The 21,585-nt window shown below is 47.1% G+C and overlaps 1 protein-coding gene across 4 annotated transcripts in view; it reads left to right on the forward strand.

The window, feature by feature from the left end:
* SHC1 (SHC adaptor protein 1) overlaps window positions 1-21,585 on the forward strand; it is a 604,616-nt gene that overhangs the window by 453,830 nt on the left and 129,201 nt on the right. For all 4 annotated transcript variants that reach the window (XM_069650221.1, XM_069650218.1, XM_069650220.1 and 1 more), the window contains one exon: window positions 2,247-2,300. In XM_069650221.1, the coding sequence (XP_069506322.1) occupies window positions 2,247-2,300 (54 nt within the window). The remainder of the gene's footprint in view (window positions 1-2,246; window positions 2,301-21,585) is intronic.

The following is a 21,585-nucleotide window of genomic DNA, read 5'->3' on the forward strand; positions in this document are numbered from 1 at the left end:
CCTGGGACTAGGGCAGTCTGTGGTGGTACCTATGTAGTTAGGTCGATCATTGGGTGGCCTAGTTTGTTCTCTGGGTAGTCCCATGCTTAGTCTTATTGAGTAGTCCCACGCTTAGTCTTATTGACGTTGTGCACCGAACAGTGTCCTTATGATTGATTGAGGATGGCTCCGCGAAATGAAGTGTGATCTGGGGTTCGTGCACACTTCCCTCATTTGTCGTCTCTTGTGGTGTTGATCCCGGTATCTCACTTAAGAGAGGGCAGCTGGCCGTGACACCTCTTGTTCAGTGGGTTGTGGGGTGGGTAATTTCAGAATGATTCCAGTATTTAATTGTCTTGTCCTTAATGTTTTCACTGCAACTGAGCAGATGAAGTACTGCGCCTGGGTCCCTTAATATAATGCGCTTGGGAGGAAAAAGGGAACTAATTTACTTTCCTCAGTGTTTGTAGGTACCAATCCCAGCCTATTGCAGTGGTGTCTCTGGGTGCATCTGCAATGTTGCCACAACGGGTTCAATAATAGAAAGGCTGTCAACTTTGGCTTAACTCCTTTAGCACAGTGTCCGGGAGACCACAAAAACGGCACTGGAAGATCAGGCTAAGGGAGGATCTATTCGCCCAACAGGTTGGGGGCCCCCTTAGTTCGCCGTTCAGGGCACCTGCAATAGTACGCTGCCTTAGGGTCAGGTATAGTATAGCTAATAGAGTATGCTCTTAGGAAGTGGCGCAGATTTTATGAAACACCTAGGAGAGCTCTTCTCCCACAGTGTATAAAGCATGAATAGCGAGGGAAATATTGTCTGCGTGGGTGGAGTGGCCTCCTTCAAGTTACTTCTGGCGGGTGATTTAAACGTGGCCGCTCAGTTCCAAGAGCGGAATCCTGTTTGGCGGGGGCTGCTGCACTCTGCGGTGTGCTGTTGGTCTTACGCACTGTTACTGCTAGTATGGTGCGGGCACAGGGGAGGGGGTGTTGTTTCTCACCTCTGCTCCTTCATAGGAGGTTGTGCGGGCGTAGTGCTGCTCACGGCGTCCCTCCGGGTGGGTGCAACGTGTCTCTGCGGGCCTGTGGCTGGCTGAGGCGGTCCACACTCTCCGCCAGTGACATGCAGGGTGCTCTCGAGACAGGGGGGCACCCAGGGCCAGAATCAGCCCTTGCTGTCTTGTTCCTCGATGAGTCCTCTTGGACGGGCTCCGTTTACGGCTCAGCTCGGCCGATTCGCTATCGTTTTCGGGCCACGTGGCCAAGGCACACACGTGTGGGGCCGGGAACACTGATTTCTCTGGATCCCGGGTCCGATTCTCTCTGAATTTTTCCCAGGGGATGAGGGTCTCTTATTTCTTCAGTCAGCGATGTTCTTTTTGTGGTGGGGGGTTGTCTAGCGGGGGCTCAAACCGCTATTGGGACCATCTGTCTGGGAGCTCACACGGCAGAGGAGCTCATCCGTGTGCCCCCTGGTGGTCGTAAAAAGACTTTCACTTTGATGTTGCTTGTAGTTTCCTTTTTTATTTAATCGATCACTAGAAGAAAAACAAAAAGGCTAGCAAGCATCTTGTCGAGGAGGTATGGCCTGAGACAAAGGTGGACTGCTCAAAAACAGACTTGCACAAGTGGGTAGAGGGACAGGAATTGGGGCCCTCTGAACTCTGAGTCCACCCCAGTGGTAGGACTAGCTCTGGGTTTCTCCCTGGTATGCTCCCCACCCCTGGCTGAGAGTGGATCCCATTGCCTCTTGACAAGGCCAGGGTACTATCTTGTCACACCCTCTGACCCCCTCGCCCCCACACACAATACACATTTCAGAGTCTGCATGTCAAAAGTCAATTTAAAACAATGCAAACTGCCTAACTCTACCACTTTACGCACACAGGTGTGAAGGAAAGTCAGAGCCAACCCATTTATAGGTCACCATCTGCTGACAAACCTACAACAGGCAGAGGACACCAGCACCAAGTTAAAATGAGGCACTGTAAATGGCAGACCATGTTCTTCATCAATACTGAAAAATGGTATCTCTGTAGAACAGTTGCTCAACCTTCTGAACTAATAATCCAGCTTGATCTGCAGATCAAAGTATCTGAATTTGCAATGGCAATTATAAAATGTTTTCTTCAATTACACTAAAATAATATGTAAACTGCCCAGAGAGGGGCATAATGCATTATCTCAATTTTATGCTGTCTTTGTGTACTTACTTTTTCATGTCGTAGATCTAATAAGAACGTTATTTTTTACTTTCATGTTCACAGATCATTGCCAATCATCATATGCAGTCCATCTCTTTTGCCTCAGGAGGTGACCCGGTAAGCGTACCTGTTTTTTTAATGAAATATGGCTTGGTCACTCACCTTCCCTCCCTGAGATACGCAGAGCCATCATTCTGTCAAGGCTACACCACACGCCCAGTGTCCACCTCAGAAACAGTAATGGTTGCCTTATGTGCAACTGGTTGTAGAAGTTGATCTCCAAGTTACCACCCATAGGGATTGCATAAAAACCGTTCTCACCAACCTAATGTAATTATCATGCAAATCAGAATTTTGTAGCAATATCTGATATGCTGTTTTACCCAATAAGAGACTCTCTATCAGCCTTCAGCCCATTAGCATCTTTTCTCGCTTATTATGCACGTACTGTTCCGTGAGGCAATTCTGTGTAAGATAACTAGCTGTGTAGTTCGCTCAACTATGGTTCATCCCAGAGAGTAAAATGATCCTCATTTGACCGCTCTATCAATCAATCAGGATTTATTGCACAAATCGATTTTAGATTCCATAAAATCGCATATAGAAAATGTCATCAAATGCAAATTATGAAAAAGTAGCATTTTATAAATAAAACCTTTTAAATTGTTTCATTCATAAACATATCATAAAAACAACTGTTCCTGCAAAACCTATTATGGTGTGCTTACTTGGTCAGCATGCCAAATGTTGACGAACCATGTATAACACCAGCTGAAGATGAACCATCAAGGCCAACTTTCAGTCATTTAATTTGTGATTAAAAAAGATGTTGCCTTATAAAACCTAGGAGGATCCCCATGGGGAAAGCGACACTCCTACCCTCCAACAAAAACCACCCACGAGAGAAGAAATGCAAACTTCGTTTCCGGACCTGCAAGAAACATTCATGGCTACAGTACAGGAGCAGTTCACAACTATGAAAGCCGACATGAAGCAAGAGGTGCAGGACTTGAAATTAGACATGGCCAAACCAGAAGAGAGAACGGACATAATAGAGAGATCATTCCAGCACTCTGAGGAAGAAATGCAACAGGTCAGTGAACACACAAGAACAGCTGGTTAGGCTTACTCACAACCTGGAAATTCAGTGCAAGGATCTGGAAAACCCCTCCAGAAGGTCGAACATACGCATCAAAAACATGGCGGTATCCGTTCTGGATAAAGACCTAAAAATGGCAGAGAAGGAAGTCTTTAGAGATGTCCTGGGCGCCCAAGAGATAGAAGAAATTGGGATAGACAGAGTCCATAGGGTTGTACCGAAAAGGACAGGCGCCCTGGGTGAGAGACCAAGGGATGTACTGGCGGCGCTCTCCTCCTACCCACAGAAAGAACAGATACTAAGGAGGCTAGAGAAATGGAACATATCAGAATGAACGGACAAGACATACAACTATATCAGGATTTAGCCGTGGTAACCCTATAAAAAGGAAGAGCTATGGCCCTGCTGGTCAAGTTCGCTGGTGGCGAAAAAGATTATCCCAAATGGGATGGTCCATTTGTAGCTAATCTTCACTTGGGAAGGAAAGCAGAGAAGAGTGACCACATGGGAGGAGGGCCTCAACATGATGGGACTCCAGGAAGAAGAGGAGGACCGGGAGGAACCAAAAACAAGGGGTGATCAAGCGAGAAACCCAAGAGACTGGGAAACGGTCAAATATAGGAGGATAAACGCAGGAAAGGAGAACAGGAGGAATCCACGATGACAGAAACAAGGGGTAATGAACAGTATGGACAGAAACGCAACACCACCTAATTAAGATCCCCGCAGGGGGGGAATGTTAAGGAAGGGAAAGCCACTACTCATATGGAGATGGCGGTCCGGGTAGAACCCACAGGATTGGAACCCGGTAAGGACCGATGAGAATGTGGGGTTTAGGATCCCCTACAAAATTACTCCCCGAGGGTAAGGTGGGCAGGGAGCGAAGGGCGCAACGCCGTAGCGACATTAGGAACCCTCGCCCAACTCGGGGGCAAGTTTCTGTTTGGTTTAAAGGTATTGGTTGGGGGGCTCGTTAAAGGGGAAGGGAGGGAGGGTGAGGGGCTGGACACATGAAAATATGGCAAGGAAGGGGACCCAAGAACTTTGCATGAATACGTAACAAATGGGGAAGGTACGCATTTTGAGCTATAACATCAGGGGCATGAATCATCCCACGAAAAGGGTGAAACTGGAGAAACAGCTTAAGAGTGAGAGAGCGGATATAATATTGCTCCAGGAAACACATATCAGGATGAGGGACAAACAGAAAATTCGTCTTAGGGGGTACAATATTTGGGCACAAGCAACCTCTTCCGACAGAAAAGCGGGGGTGTTGATAACGATAAGGGAAGGGGGAGATGCGAAGCTGGTGGACACTCTAACGGATAAAGAAGGGAGATATGTGCTAGCCAATGTGGAGATAAAAGGACTTTGCATTACCCTATCATCGATTTATGCACCTAACATGGGGCAGGATGGCTTCCTCAGGGACGTCTTGGGGAAACTAGAAGACTTTGCAAAGGAGGGGTGATCCTGGGAGGTGACTTCAACTTGGCATGGAACCCACAACTAGACAGAAGCACTGGGAACACCCTAGGCCAGCACCTTCAAAACGCCTTAGACAACAGATGGATTGCTTGGCCTTAAACGATGTGTGGAGGGAACTGAAAGGGGAACAAAGGGGGTACACATACTTCTCGCATGTACATAATTCTATGTCAAGAATAGACTACTTTTGGGCATCAGTGGGTCTTATGGGAATGATACAAGGGATAGAACGGGGAGCGATTTCACTCTCGGACCATGCGCCGTTATGGCTCGACCTGAAGCTCCTGGGGAAAACAAACGGATTATGGAGGTGGAAGCTGCCCCAGGATGTAATCCAAGACCTAATAATGGGGGAAACCCTAAAAGGAATGATGGAAGAATACTTTACACATAACAACACTGGGGAGGTCTCCTTGGGTACAGTCTGGGATGCGTTCAAAGCAGTTATACGTGGGAAGATCATAGCGTTGAAGGTCACTAGGGAGAATCGGAGATTCATGTGGGAAAAGGAACTGGAAAAGGCAATAACAGAACTACAAGAGAAAATCTTGACCCACCCCACAAGGGTGTTAAAGAAATCGCTGAAACACACACACGGCCAACTAGAGCAATTGCGCGTGAAAGGGGCAGAAAGAAACTTACTTTACCTAAGGCAGAGATACTACATAAAAGCAAACAAAGCTGATAGACTTCTAGCTAGACAACTTCGTGCAAAGCAGAAAGCAAGGTCCATCAAGGCCTTACGAAACACTAAAGGCGAATTACAGACACGCACTCTAGATATTGGAGAATCATTTAGAGAATACTATCAAAAGCTATACTCCTCGGACCTCCTGGACGTGGAGGCACACAACTCTTATCTAAAATCCCTTCCCATCCCACGAATATCAGAGGAAGAGAGATTGGCCCTCGAGAACCCAATTAGTGAAGAGGAAGTTAAAAAAACAATAGCAGAACTCCCTGTGAATAAAGCACCCGGCACAGATGGCTTCACGGCCCCATTCTATAAAACATATGCAGACCAACTAATCCCAGTTCTCACTAGGCTCCTAAACTCATTGAAAGATAGCGGCAACGTGACACCCACAATGAACGAGGCAAAGGTGTTAGTTTTCCATAAAGCAGGGAAAGACCCGATATACTGTTAGGCAGAAACCTGTGCAGTTCCCTCTGGGACCACTGCAAAAGATTTAGGACTACAGGTGTTTGGCAGTAAACCCACTTGGTAGCAGTCTGTACCACACAGATTCACTTGGTAGCTGTGGCTGAGACTTCCCTCAAGAAGAGTTAGGCAGTATACAGAGTATTCACAATAGGTCAAGAGAACACAGTAGAACAAGTAAACACTGACCAGGGCTTGGTGTAAAAGAGATATCATTATTTATTTAAAACCACATCTAGAAAAACACACAGGCACTAATAGTAAGCAATTCAAAAACACGGTCACTAAAAGATATACACTCCCTTAAAAGAATATTAGACAAGTCTTAAGTAAAGCCCCACTTATTTTCAGACAGCGGTCAGCGCTTAACGTAGATGGCACTCTAATAGTTTGTTTTAAAAAGGGAGAGAAGAGCAGAGAACAAGTTGAAACAGATCCCAACACTTTTATCAGAACATAACAAGAGAGGAAGGCAAAGTAAAACCGGGAAGTTAGAGTTCAAGAGGCGGATCCACTTTCAGAGGATCCAAACGAAATGTGTCCAAGGTCACACGGTTGCAGTGCACAAAAGTCTTGTAAAGGTTCAAAAAGGAGTTGGACCAAAGAAAGGGACCAGTTAGAGGTTCAAGGCGGCCAGCCCAGTCCAGAAGGTTAAGGGGTTATTATTACCTTGTAGCAATCTTTAGAAAGGGAGGCCTGGCGGACACAGTACCTTAAAGTGGTGAGAACGCTCCAGCGGGGGCAGTTGTTCCTGGCAGCAGATGCAAGTCGGTGCTTTGTCCGGGGGAGGAGAGGATCTCGTCGTGGAGGAAGACAGGTGTCCGTTGCACTTCCAGGGAAGAAACCAGCCGCGGAGTTTCTCAGGTACAAGGAGCGGTCCGGTGATTCGCGGTTCAGTGGTGAGTGGCTATCCGGCTGCCGGGGTGCTTGGCACGGGCTGTTCGACCACAAACCGGGTTGGGGTGCGAAGAAAGAAAGGTAAATTGGTTGTGCCCACCAGTCAGGGGAAGAAACTTCTCCAGCCAGGAGATCTTCTCTGTCGTCGGGAAGTGGTGAGTCGGTTCTGCAGGGCTCCACCGGTGGTGTCGTTGTGGTAGGTCGGCTCAGCTTCTCCCTCGGATTCTCAGGTCCTGTGGCGACTTCTGAAGTTCCAGTCTCCAAAGCCCTGCTTTTATGCAGGAAACCCCCATTCACTCAGCCTAGCTGTCAATCAAACATGCTAAGTGGTGAGCCGGCTGGCTCACCACTTGGGCCAATCACACAAGAGTGCGACTTGAGTTACCAAGGTAACTCAGTCCAGGGTGCCTAAACCCCCTCCCACACCCCCTGTGGTACCCAGACAGAGTGGCACCACTTTTGGAGGCTTCTGTGGAGAAGCCTGCCAAAAAGTGGAACAAAGGGCTCGACTTGGGTTGGAGTCACAGAAGAGAACACAAACGCCATTTTAGAATCGAGTCATGGCAAAAAATACCAACCGGAGAATTAATATTAATTAAATAAACTGGCGGTATGTTCGAGGCTATGAGAATTAAATAATTAAAGTTGGTAGCCTTGAACAATGGGAAAATCCCATAGGAATCGCGGTCGAATATAAAAAGTAGTTTCCACTGCCACCAGCCAAAACTCGATCAAGGGGGACGGAGACGTGCCCCCTCGACTAACAGACCCCGGGGCAATCGAATTGCCCCGACCAGTATGTCCACAATATGATGGGTTGTACTGGTTTCTGTTAATAATTTGGGACTAGTAAAGCCAATGGTGACTTTGCATGCCCTGGGAGACAGTAGTCAGTCCCAGGGTATGGAGTCTATGGTGGGGTGTCACTCTGACACCCCTGTGTTACTGCACGGGAGGTGCTGTGTAACACACATAGGAAAAACACATGAGACCCTATGGAGTAAAGGACCCCATAGCCCATAAAACACATTACCAGTCAAAGGAATACCATAAATCATGTCCAAGAGTGGGAGGAAAAAGAGTCTCACTCTTGGCAGGAGGAAAAAAACAAACTCCAGAAATCCAGCAAAGCTGCTGGGGGACTCACTAGGTTAGGAAATTCAGCCTAAAGAGAGAATACTCCCTAACACATACCCAGAGTCATATAGGCCCATATCCCTGATTAACCTGGACGCAAAAATATATACAAAGATCTTAGCAGTGAGACTATCCCCGCTCCTTCTAAAATTAATTAACTTGGACCAGTCGGGCTTCATCCCGGGTACACAAATCCATGATAATCTCAGAAGGTTTATCCACCTAGTGGAAATAATTGGCATAACACACACACCAGCGATATTACTATCAGTAGATGCCGAGAAGGCTTTTGACCGAGTAGAATGGCCAATGTTATTTAAAGTCTTAACCTGTATGGGATTTGGGCAACAATATATAGCTAGAATCAGGGCGAACTACAACTCTCCATCCAGTAGAGTCGCAGTCAATGGAGAGGTCACAAATAGGATAAGAATATCCAGGGGAACAAAGCAAGGCTGCCCGCTCTCCCCATTATTATATGCTATCTTCTTAGAACCCTTCTTAATAAAAATAAGGAAAACCATTCATAACAAAGGGATTGAAATGGCAGGAACGCAACACAAGGTAATAGCATATGCTGATGACATGCTGATAACCTTAGAAGAACCAGAGACGACACTACCAGCAGTGTTTAGGGAATTGGAAGACGTTGGAGCCATATCAGGACTAAAGATTAACAGGAAAAAGTCAGAAATAGGGTAAAGATAGAAAGGGAAGCCGACTTATTGGGGCTTAAGATTGCAGGACAGGGTATTAAATACCTAGGTGCAAGAATAACCCACAAAATAGGACAGCTACATGGGGGGAAAACTACCCGCAACTCCTAGCAAACATTCGTAGAGACCTAGAAAGATGGAATCCATTACTGATTTCTTGGTGGGGCAGAATACAATCAGTTAAGATGACCATCCTCCCAAGGATACTATACTATTTTCAGGCTCTCCCGATAGGTGTCCCCCACACCTTTTTTAAAACTTTATCAAGAGCGATTTCATCTTTCATATGGAAAGGGAAGACCCAGAGAATTGCTAGGGCGATCCTCACAACGCCAACAAGAGAGGGGGGTATGGCGCTTCCCCACTTCAAGAAATATTTTCAGGCGGCGCAATTAACGGTCCTTGGGGAATGGATGAGGGTAAACCCACAGCAGATTTGGGCGAAACAAGACGGGGCAGTTGCAAGGACACCACTAGTGGAATTACTATGGAAACAGAAACAACATAGACACCCTAACGTAGGAATAAGCGAAATTATGAAGACCACTTTGGAAGCGTGGGACTGCCAAACACGGAAAGGCATCATGACCACTATGCTAGGCCCCTTCACACCCATTTGCAGGAATCCTCAATTTCCACCAGGTATGGTATGTGGGGCGTATGAAAACTGGGAAAATGCAGGTATAACGAAGATGGGGGAAATGTTCATAGACAACGAAATCGGACCACTTGCCTCATGCTACTCAACCTCATCACTCTCCCAAAGCGATAAATACAGGTACGAGCAACGTAAACACTGGCTAAAATCCCCAAACATTACTAAAGCGGGAACGAGGAGCCTTACGCCATTTGAGAAATATGTCATCTCCAACACTGGGGCGAAGAAATGGGTTTCGACACTCTACTCATTCATAAACTCACAGGAGGAACAAATCAAGTGGACATACATGACTAAGTGGGATAGAACGCTAGGGGAACATCCAACAAGAAGTCAGTGGGAGGACCTATGGAAACAGATCCCCAAGTTGACGCGCTCGGCACAGACAAGATAAATGTGTATCAAAATAATGACACAATGGCACTACACCCCAGAAAGACTGCATACTATGTTCCCCAAAACGTCTAATAAATGTTGGAGAGGATGTGAAGAGGTGGGGACATGGAGACACATTTGGTGGGATTGTAAAAAGATAAAACCTTTTTGGGAGGAGGTAATGGGAGAGATGGGAAAGATATTTCCAGAGGTGAGGCAGATGGGAGTGGTAGTATGGCTATGTGGAATGCGAGACCAAACTGCAAGAAAGTATAAAAAGACTCAGTGGAGAGGCTTTATGGGGCTTCTCATAGCAGCATGGTCAACCATCGCCCAGAACTGGAAAAATAAAGACACCCCACTGACTTTCACTTGGTTACAAAAAGTATGGGCCCAAATAATGATGGAAAAAATCACCCACACGATTCAGGGCACGAGGGACTAGTTTGCAAAGGAATGGGATGGGATTCTGGAATATCTTCGATCAGACTTCATGGCTCAGTGGTGCCCCCGTAACATTAAAGTAACGGACATCTTCAATGCATAAAAGAAAAGTCCCCAAGGTCTATGTTACATGTGCCCCGAGGGGTGGCGGGGAAGATTTTTTGTTTTTACTGTTTGACATGTTTATTAGTTTTATAAATCAACATATGTTTAAAAAAAAAGATGTTGCCTAATCCACTTACTACTTTGTGTTGTAGAACATGGGCATAATTTAATACATGGTCATGTGTGTCTAGGCTTTAAATTCACCACATCAGTATGCTTCTCTGTACATCATTAATTTCAAATTACCTTTTTAATAAATCTGTTCAATAGTGTTGCTCTCTAGCATTGATTTTATATTTTTTCATGCAGAAGTATGACCAGAAGATCGAAAGAAGTGTTATCTCTGGTAGTGGGTCTGCTAGGAGTTCATTCAAAGAAGTTGTTTTTAATTTCCTGTGCAAATTAGGGATTTGTTCATCTATTAAAGCTGGCCGTTCCAGTTCTTGCACTTCCACAGTTCACTTTTCTTTTTATCTGATGGTGCCATCATAGAACGGCTAAGTGTCAGGCTCGCAAGGGACAAACTACATAGAAGAAACATAAGAAATGTGAAAACCACATGGAAGCTGTGGGAAAAATTGAAGATTTGGGCACATATGTAAGAATAGCCACGACAGGTTACCTGTAACTAAATGGCAAATTGGTAGCTCGAAAGTAATAGTCCTCCACTCTAAGACTGTGATTGGCCACAACTAAATAGAAAGAATCTTAGGCATGAAGTAGATTTAGAACCTATTGGGGTAACTTGAGAGTCCCATTTAGCAGAGAATCCTTGATCAATCCTCACCTGGCAACATCAACTGCAGATCCCTTGTGGTAAGTACCCTTGGGTGTTCCTTTCTCCTTAAAACACAGACACTTGCCCCATGTTGTTTGTTTTCCCTTTTCCTGTGTGGTTTGTTTTTTAGTTTTCCTGGGTCCGTTGTACCCCTCCTTTCCTCCCTGCCTCTGTTTTTTTTTAGTTTTTACGGTTGTGTGACGAATCCTAGAAATTCATCTTTTTTTCCAAGTGGCAGCCACCCCTTTATGACTAGGGAGGTGCAATACCCACTCTAGTGATAAGAGCAAGTGGGATCCCACTGTGGGTGACTCTTTTTCCCCCCTCTGGAGACAAGGAACGCCCAAGTAAGAATTCCATCCCACCACCCTCCACTTCAAACTTACCAATGCTTGTTGGTTATATGAGACTTGAACATTGTAAACAGGTACATGACCCCTTTGAAGTGGATTGCATGGTTTCTGACCTGATTTGTCGCCACCTCTTAAGGCAGACCAGGAAAAATGGAATCTTTATCTCCATTCCAGGGAGGAATATCAATGCAGCTGGACGCCAGCAGAGGAAGAGAGAATCAGCTTGAGAGCCAGAGATGCTGGCATGCATGGGCGTGCAGCAGAGGGAGACGCTCCCGCACTGGAGGAGCTGAGGCCCGCGCATTTAACATGTTGGTTGGAGACCCAAGGCAGCCTGCGGTGTGCTGCCGCTTCATTGAGGGCAGGTGCCCAGACTTGGACCACGGAGAAACGAAGCAGAAGTGAACGAAATAGGATGCACTGACGTCCTGCTCCACTGAAGGGGGAGGCAACTCAGAACACCAGACAGTGCAGACCAGAGCAAAGGCAACAACACGGGTACGCAGGGTTAAGAGGGACCGCCTCTAGTACAGCAGAGCGACACAGTAGAAAAGATAAACTGTGGCATCCGAGGAGTGGCATGAGGATGATGAGAACGCAATTAAGGCAACGCTGGACTGAGCAGGCCCGTAGGCCCCAAAGGGCTGATGACCGGAATACCCCAGGATTAAACATCCAAATACCCTGCAAGGGGTTTAGAGAAGCAACCACACATCCAGGACTAAGCATGCCCATAACCCACACTGGGATAACAATCCAAAGAACCCAGGGGGGGGGGAGAAAAATGCAATGAACTAAGCAGGGCTGAGCATTTCCTTAGCCCACCAGGGCTGAGCGAATGACTACTCGGCAGGGGTGGGGGGGAGTAATCAATTGAGTAGAACAGACTTGGAGCCTACCTGAGACTAGGTTTGTGAACAAACCAGGAGGAACGACGAGTGAACTTTGTTGTTTGTGTAACTACTGACCTGTCAAGAGAACTCATCCCAGGAGAAGGAATAAACCAGAGACTATACAGACTATCTGACAAGGCTATTATTTGAACCAAAGAAACATTTTGAAACATGTTTTGTTGTTGTTGGGAACATTCTATGGTGCCAGGATGCTCTGAACTCTTTGGTGGGGGGTCAAGAAACTAGCCACCACAAAAGGCGAGTAACTCAGTGCTAAGCTGAAGCTTAGATTTTATCTTCATAGTGGTAGTACAGATGGTAGGATAGCATAGTTCTGGATGTAGGAATGAGTTTATTTCTGAGACATCCTGACAAGCACCTGTTTGTTGATTTTTAGTGTGACGAATCCCGAGATGTTGTCACTTCTCATGAGGCTGCTACCCGATAGCCCACTGGGGGTGGTATTCAGCGGGAGGATCTCATGTGGGGATCAGGGAGGACATCTCGGAAGAACACAGTACACCACATTTCACCCACTTCCCTTACCTCCCGTCAGTCCATGAGGCCCACCTTCTTATCCCTCACTTCTATACCACACGCTTCCATTTATATAGGTGAGACTAAATACCCTACAGTTACTGAGATGAGGAAGAGTAGGGCTGACTTAATGAAGATCTCCTTGACATGTACTGAGATGAGGAGGTGCGGAACAATGAAGAGAACCTCTGCCCACTCTCGTGCCCCTCCTCCACTTCCACTGGTTGCACCTCAAGCTAGTACTGTTAGGCAGGAATTGATGTAGTAACCCTGTGGGTGACTACACAACCCTTGTCCTCTTGGTATTAGGTAACCCACCTATTAGTATAGGTCTGTACTACACAAGTTGGTAGTGTGACTGAGCAGCCAGACTTCTCAATAGGGGCAAATGTGAGGTGTAGAGCTGCAGCATCGAAATCCACAAATAAAAGTATCCAAATAACACTTATACTCAAGGTTTTCTAGTAAAATATTTATTTAACAGCTAGTTATAAATAAGCATTCTTTTAAAAAGGGCAATGTGCAACAATCGAAATACACTTCAAAATGCGTTCTCAGAATCAAGTTAAGCAAGTAGATACTCTTTAGAGATGCTTCATACACACTTCCTACACCCTGGGGTGAATTCACCAACTAGGACAGTATTGGAATTTATATATCACTTTTGTACTTGGTAAATTCTGAGATTGGCAGAAAGGAAAGGTTCAAGGAAGGAAAAAGGTTAAACAGGTTCTCAGAGCATGTGAGCACTTTTAAATCTCCCAATGAAGTCTAGATAAAAACCTTTCCCAGCAATATTAGTTTAAAACCAATGCATCACCTATGAGGGACAGTAAGAATCAATGTAGTAGAAGAGGCTGCGGTGAGCAACGACAGCCAAAGTCAATTGGAGCAAAGTCTATGGAGCTGAGTCACTTCTTAGATAGCAAAAAGTCTTGCACAAAGTTAGTTTGTTGTAGAAAATCATTGTTGGGCCACAAGCTGTTACACTTGTGAAAGTTAGAGTTGGAATCAACTCTAGAAAACGCAGCTACTGCAAGTCTCAAATGAGAAAAGCAAGCTACAGACGAGGTAACTACCCCCAAGTCAGAACAGTACCTTAGGTTAGAAGAAGAGGGTCCAGCTGTCTCCTGTCTGGTTGCAGCAGTTCAGATCCTGTGTTCCTGGGCCTCAATCGTGGGAGGACGCCTGGGGACTCCTGTGGCAGCAATTCGATGGTCGCCGGCAGCTACAGGCTTTTTTCAGGCCAGCGGCACTTTGCGGTATCATCGCTCGGTAAATAGCACCACTGCGGATCTTGGACGCCGGTTGGGCTTCCTTCACTCCCTGAGTCCAGCACTCTGGTGAGGTGACTCGAGCTTCAGTCGTCCTGCTTTGAGAGGGTCCTCGGGAGACTCCTGGAGATTTTGGCTTGGATTCTCGACCCCTGGCACTCGGTTCCAGCAGCAGCAAAGAAGTACAGCCGGTTGGGGAAGTGTAACGCTCACCTGAATCCCTCGGAGGCGCGGGTCTGGTCTGGGCGTTCTCCGAACCTTCCAAAGTCACTCGCAGGTCTTTGGCACCACCCTGGAAGGGCCCCCTCCTTACTGTGATCTTAATCTGGAGAGTGAGATGTCTGCGGACAGAGAAGAAACAGGGGTTAACGTCTGCCTGACGGGGTTTCGGCCCTTTCCCCTTCCTGACACTCCTACAACTCTCCTAGGCCGCACGTGCTCACCTTAAGTAGGTAAAAGCGGCGCTCTCCATCCTGCGTCTGTGCAGGGGCGCTGTAGCCAGTTACTTCACTGGACGATAGTTCAGCCTTTTATTGCGGAGGAAGAGTCCAGAAGGCAAGACCGTCGTTAGCTGCACGAACGGTGAGTGCCTTATATGAGTCTTTTTATTGTCCTTTCAGAATCTTGCCTCTTTGCAGGTCCGGTATGCTGATCCGGTAAGTGGAGAAGTCCGGAGTTTTTGCAGGCAAGCAAAAAGTTCATCTGAAGTTAAATGCACTTTTAAAAGTCTTTTTCCCCTTTCTTTCAGGTCGCGGTGCAATCGGCGATGAAGACTGATGCCGAAGGATCGTGCGGGAGGATGGACAGGTATCACCACTTAAGGCACGTGAGTAGAAATTGAGTCCTGAGCTCTAATAATGTCCTTCTTGTATTTTACAGGTGCGGACAAATGGCGCTGAACGGAGCTCGCGGAGACCGTGCCACAGGTAAGCAGATATCACAGAGTTATCGCTAACCTGTATTCTTTGTAGTTGCAGATGGCTGGAGAACGAAGAATCGCGGCACGAGGCCTTGGAAGGCGCCGGAAGGTGGTAAGAGCAGCTCTGGTACTTTCTCGTGCTACTCTAATGTTCTCGTTTTCCTTTTCAGATGTCGCGGGAGGCTGGAGCTGGATTCAGGAAGGTAAGTTGAAGATTTTCCTGTTTTCAGGTGCAGAAGAAGATCAGCTGGAGCCGACACGGTGAGCGTCCTGCTGCTATTGCAGAATAACGCGAAGCACGTGAAACCAATCGGGTGTGGTTTAAATAGCCTTCAGTAGTGCTTAGGCATCTTCTTCCACAGCTTTCAGAGGTAAGAAAAGAGTTCCAGTATGTAATTCTTGGGAGTGGTGCTGGCCCCACCCAGCAGTTAAAGTGTTCCCCGCAGGATTGGATGAAGAGTTCATCCTGCAGGTAGGAAAGCAGCATGGTCTGCAGGAGGTAAGTCCACCCAAGCACCAATCCTTTTTATATGAGCCCGGCGCTTCCAGTGCCGGGACTGGGTCCCTTTATGAGCATGAGCCTGGCGCCGCTGGCGCCAGGACAAGGTCCAAAAGGCCCCTACGGGGGCCGGCTTGTGCCTGGAATAAGGATCATGACCCTGCTTCCAAGGATGTTGGGCTAGGTCTGACACCTTGGAGGCAGTGGTCATGACAGCACCCCCCCTCAAGGCCCCTCCCAAATTGGTCTTCCCCGGAGGCTTTGGTTTGTTGGGGAAGGTCCGATGAAATTTTCTGATTAGACGAGAAGCATGGACATTTTCTGAAGGTTCCCAAGATCTCTCCTGGGGGCCATACCCTTTCCAATCAATCAGGTAATACAGTTTTGACTTGAAAAACTTAGAATCCAAGATGTTCCGAACCTCGTATTCGTTTTCTCCGTCTACTTGGATTGGCTCTGGAGGTTTAGTCAGACGGGTTCCGGGTTGCATAGGTTTCAGGAGTGAAACATGGAAAACTGGATGTATTTTCATTCGAGTGGACAATTCTAATTTAACCGCCACAGGATTTATCACAGCCGTGATCGTGTAGGGTCCTAAGTACTTTGGATTGAAGGTGCGTGGTCCTTTTAGAGACAGATGTTTAGTAGACAGCCAGACTTGGTCTCCTACTTGGTACTGAGGGGCCTCTTTCCGATGTTGATCAGCACCTTTTTTATAAGATTCTTTGGCTCGTTGAAGGTGTGCGACGGCTTCCTTAAATGTTTGAGTTATGGTCGCATGAAGATGGTCCACAGCGGGTGTTCCGAGATCTTGAGGCGGATCTAAATTAGAGGTCCGAGGGTGAACCCCATACAACAGGAAGAAAGGGGTTCTACCTGTTCCGGTATGTATTGAGTTGTTGTACGCATATTCAGCAATCCAAAGAATGTCCCTCCAAGTACCCTCTGATTGTTGTAACATGCAACGAAGATACTGTTCCAGAGTTTGGTTAGTCCTCTCAGTCTGCCCGTCAGTTTGAGGGTGGTGGCTGGTAGAGAGTCGCACATCAATTTGTGCAAGACGACAACAACTTCTCCAGAAATGGGAAATGAATTGGCTCCCTCGATCAGAGATTAGGACTGAAGGGAACCCGTGCAAGCGAACGATGTTTTCAAGGAATTCTCAGGCTAGAATGGAAGCTGTGGGTAATCCTTTCAGTGGAACAAAATGAGCCATCTTTGAAAAAAGATCAACAATTACTAGAATTGTATTATATCCGGAACAAGGGGGTAAATCCGTGATAAAATCCATTGAGAGGGTGTGCCAAGGGCACGGTGGAATGTCTATCGGATGCAGTAGCCCGGCTGGTTTTTCTCTCTGGCTCTTGTTTTGTGCACAGATGCCGCATGAGGCCACAAAGTCTTTGATATCCTTTCTCCAGGACGGCCACCAGAAATGTCTTTTAATCTTTTCGGAGGTTTTGGCTACACCCGGATGTCCCTCTATTAAGGAATCATGATAGCAGGTGATGACCTGTTTCTGTAAGTCATCACACGGTAAATAAAGTCTGCCTTGGAAGTATAATAGATCTTGATCTATCGTAAAATCCTTTCCTTTCTGCCGCCAAGTCAAGGAATCTTCGGGAGTTATTATTTGCTTGATCTTCCTTTTTATGTCGTCAAGAGACATTGTGTTGATGACTCCCAAAATCTTTTGTTCGGGGATTATGGGTACTGGTTCTGGATTAGCTGCGAATTCGTTAACGCCTATTCGTGAAAGGGCATCAGCTTTTCTGTTTTTGACGCCCGGCCGAAACGTAATCACAAAACCAAATTCCGCGAAAAATAAAGCCCAACGGAGTTGTCTTGAAGATTGGGCCTTGGCTGACTTCAAATATTGGAGGTTACGATGATCAGTAATTACAGTGACAGTGTGCCGGGCTCCTAGGAGATAATGCCGCCAGGCCTTAAAGGCGGACTTGATTGCCAGAAGTTCCTTGTCCGTGATTGTGTAGTTGATTTCCGGGGCCGAAAATTTGCGGGACCAAAACGCCACAGGGTGTAATTGGTGTGTTTCAGGATCTCTTTGTGACAAAACTGCCCCCATTGCAAGGCTAGATGCGTCGGTCTCGACGATATAAGGAAGTTCTGGACGAGTATGTTTCAGGACTGGAGCAGAAATAAATTTGGCTTTCAAATCTTGGAAGGCTTGTTCGGCCTCTGGAGTCCACTCGAATTTTTTGTTCTTTTTTAGGAGAGCCGTGATAGGTTGGACTATTCGAGAGAATTCGGGGATAAACCTTCGGTAAAAATTAGCGAAGCCCAACATGCTCTGTACTCCTTTTACCGAAGTCGGAGACGGCCATTTGGTGATAGTATCCACTTTTCTTGTGTCCATGTGAACACCGTTGGGTGACAAAATGAACCCCAAAAATTCGACTTCCTTTACATGAAAGGTACACTTTTCCAATTTAGCAAATAAACGATGGTGGCGAAGCCTCTGCAAAACTGCGGTGACATGTCGTCAGTGTTCAGCTTCTGAGGAGTATAATACCAGGATGTCATCAATGTAGACGACTACACAAACATCAATAAGCTCTCGGAGAACGTCATTCATAAAGAACTGGAAGGCGGCCGGTGCATTACATAGTCCAAAAGGCATTACTTGATACTCGAATAATCCGTATTTTGTGCGAAAGGCCGTCTTCCATTTGTCACCTTCCCTGATTCGTACCAAGTGGTAAGCTCCTCTGAGATCTAGTTTTGTGTAAATGCAGGCGCCTTTTACTTGGTCCAATAGTTCGGGAATCAGAGGCAGCGGGTACCTGTTTTTGACTGTAATCTGGTTCAGGGCGCGGTAATCTATACACGTTCTCAGGTCACCTTCCTTTTTCGGGACGAAGAACAAAGCTGAAGAAGCTGGAGATTTTGAGGGACGAATGAATCCGTTAGCCAGGTACTGGTCTAAGTATTGTCTGAGGTGAAGATTTTCTGGCTCAGTAAGAGCATATATTCTACTGCACGGTGGAGTGGATCCGGGTATCGGGTCTATCTGGCAGTCGTATGATCTGTGCGGGGGCAAGGTGTTGACCTGATCTTTCTGGAAGACATCACTAAACTCTTGGTATTCAGGAGGCAATTGGAGGTTCTCGGAAGCGATGGCTGCCAGCCTGATGTCGGGCCGAGAATAACAAGTTTGGGCGCACTCTGGAAACCGGATTACCTTGGCTCGCCAGTCGATCTGAGGATTGTGTTTTTCCAACCAAGGAACTCCTAGAATTACTTGAAACTGCGGGGCCTTGATTACATCAAACACGATTCCTTCCCGATGTCCGTCCTGGCAGAGCAGCGTCACTTCCACGGTGGTGTGAGAGACTGGTCCGGAAACTATTTCTGTACCATCCACTGTAGTGATTACATCTTTTACCAATTTAGGACATAAAGGAAGATTCATCCTAGCTGCCATATCTTGATCCACGTAGTTACCGATTGATCCGCTATCAATGAATGCCTTAATAGCATGCATACGATTTGGTTGGTCGGGGCTTATGAGGACCATGGGCAGTACGAAATGCGAGGTCAAGGAACTGGTTTTTACGCTCGGCAAGCGGACCTCTACGCTTGCCGGGCGAGGTCGTTTCCCGATTCTTGTTGTTTTGCATCCTTATCGGAAGCTCCCAAGGCTTTCTTGACCGGTTTCACTGAACAATCTCGAAGGAAGTGTCCAGACTTCCCACAGTAGAGGCACAGCTGTAACTGTCTTCGCCTTTCTCGTTCCTTTTGAGTTAAAGGTCCTTTCACGATGCCTATCTGCATGGGTTCCACGGAATCATTTCCTTTAGCAGGGTTTTGAGTCTTTGAGAACGTCCGGGTTTCAAATCTGGAGCGATCGGCCTTTCTGTTCTGTAGTTGATGATCTAATTGAACTACTAGGTCGATATAATCGGAGCACTCTTGCAGAGGATTTACCACCTGTGCTAAGACATCTTTAAGTTCTCCACGTAGCCCTCTGTGGAAAAGCATGATCCTCTTGTCTTCTGGCCACCTGGTTTCAACCACCAGTCTGTTAAAAGATGCTATGTACGCCAGGAGATCTTGGTTACCTTGTCTTAGCGATAGGAGTTCATTGTCCAAGGCCTGCCCTTGTGAGTGTCGTGCGAACAACTTTTCCATACTGGCCTGAAAGTCTTGGAAGTTTTGGAGGACCGGATCATCCTGTGTCACTAAAGGAATGGACCAATGAGCCGCATTGCCACTAAGATAGGAAAGTACAAACGCTACTTTAGCTTGGTCAGTCGGGAATGCAGCGGGTCTACACAAAAAGTGCAAGCGGCATTGGTTGATGAATACTGCGTAGCGTTTAGGATCACCTGAGAAACGTTCTGGTGGAGCCAGGGGCACATTCCCTGGCAGATTAATCTGCACCGGATTGCTTGAGGTTGTAAGTGGATAATTCCCTCCCGAGGTAGGCAAAGGTGCTTGCCCAGCTTGAATTTGTAGCAATTGCCTGGCCAGGTCGTCCGCTCGCTCTTTGGAAACGATCAATTCCCTTCGTAAGGCATTTGTTTCTTGACGAGATGCATGTACCTCGGCCCTCAGCTCCCCAAGCAATTGGGCCAATTGGTCTGTATCCGAGGTTTCCATTGCGCCTGGGTGGGATATTTGTGGGTGGCTTCGCGTTCTGTAACGCTCACCTGAATCCCTCGGAGGCGCGGGTCTGGTCTGGGCGTTCTCCGAACCTTCCAAAGTCACTCGCAGGTCTTTGGCACCACCCTGGAAGGGCCCCCTCCTTACTGTGCTCTTAATCTGGAGAGTGAGATGTCTGCGGACAGAGAAGAAACAGGGGTTAACGTCTGCCTGACGGGGTTTCGGCCCTTTCCCCTTCCTGACACTCCTACAACTCTCCTAGGCAGCAGGTGCTCACCTTAGGCAGGTAAAAGCGGCGCGCTCCATCCTGCGTCTGTGCAGGGGCGCTGTAGCCAGTTACTTCACTGGACGATAGTTCAGCCTTTTATTGCGGAGGTAGAGTCCAAAAGGCAAGACCGTCGTTAGCTGCACGAACGGTGAGTGCCTTATATGAGTCTTTTTATTGTCCTTTCAGAATCTTGCCTCTTTGCAGGTCCGGTATGCTGATCCGGTAAGTGGAGAAGTCTGGAGTTTTTGCAGGCAAGCAAAAAGTTCATCTGAAGTTAAATGCACTTTTAAAAGTCTTTTTCCCCTTTCTTTCAGGTCGCGGTGCAATCGGCAATGAAGACTGATGCCGAAGGATCGTGCGGGAGGATGGACAGGTATCACCACTTAAGGCACGTGAGTAGAAATGGAGTCCTGAGCTCTAATAATGTCCTTCTTGTATTTTACAGGTGCGGACAAATGACGCTGAACGGAGCTCGCGGAGACCGTGGCACAGGTAAGCAGATATCACAGAGTTATCGCTAACCAGTATTCTTTATAGTTGCAGATGGCTGGAGAACGAAGAATCGCGGCACGAGGCCTTGGAAGGCGCCGGAAGGTGGTAAGAGCAGCTCTGGTACTTTCTCGTGCTACTCGTTTTCCTTTTCAGATGTCGCGGGAGGCTGGAGCTGGATTCAGGAAGGTAAGTTGAAGATTTTCCTGTTTTCAGGTGCAGAAGAAGATCAGCTGGAGCCGACACGGTGCGCGTCCTGCTGCTATTGCAGAATAACGCGAAGCACGTGAAACCAATCGGGTGTGGTTTAAATAGCCTTCAGTAGTGCTTAGGCGTCTTCTTCCACAGCTTTCAGAGGTAAGAATAGAGTTCCAGTATGTAATTCTTGGGAGTGGTGCTGGCCCCACCCAGCAGTTAAAGTAGTCCCCGCAGGATTGGATGAAGAGTTCATCCTGCAGGTAGGAAAGCAGCATGGTCTGCAGGAGGTAAGTCCACCCAAGCACCAATCCTTTTTATATGAGCCCGGCGCTTCCAGTGCCGGGACTGGGTCCCTTTATGAGCATGAGCCTGGCGCCGCTGGCGCCAGGACAAGGTCCAAAAGGCCCCTACGGGGGCCGGCTTGTGCCTGAAATAAGGATCATGACCCTGCTTCCAAGGATGTTGGGCTAGGTCTGACACCTTGGAG

Source organism: Ambystoma mexicanum, chromosome 1p (genome assembly GCF_040938575.1).
Source record: "Ambystoma mexicanum isolate Mex_15411 chromosome 1p, UKY_AmexF1_1, whole genome shotgun sequence".
NCBI classification, from domain to species: Eukaryota; Metazoa; Chordata; class Amphibia; order Caudata; family Ambystomatidae; genus Ambystoma; species Ambystoma mexicanum.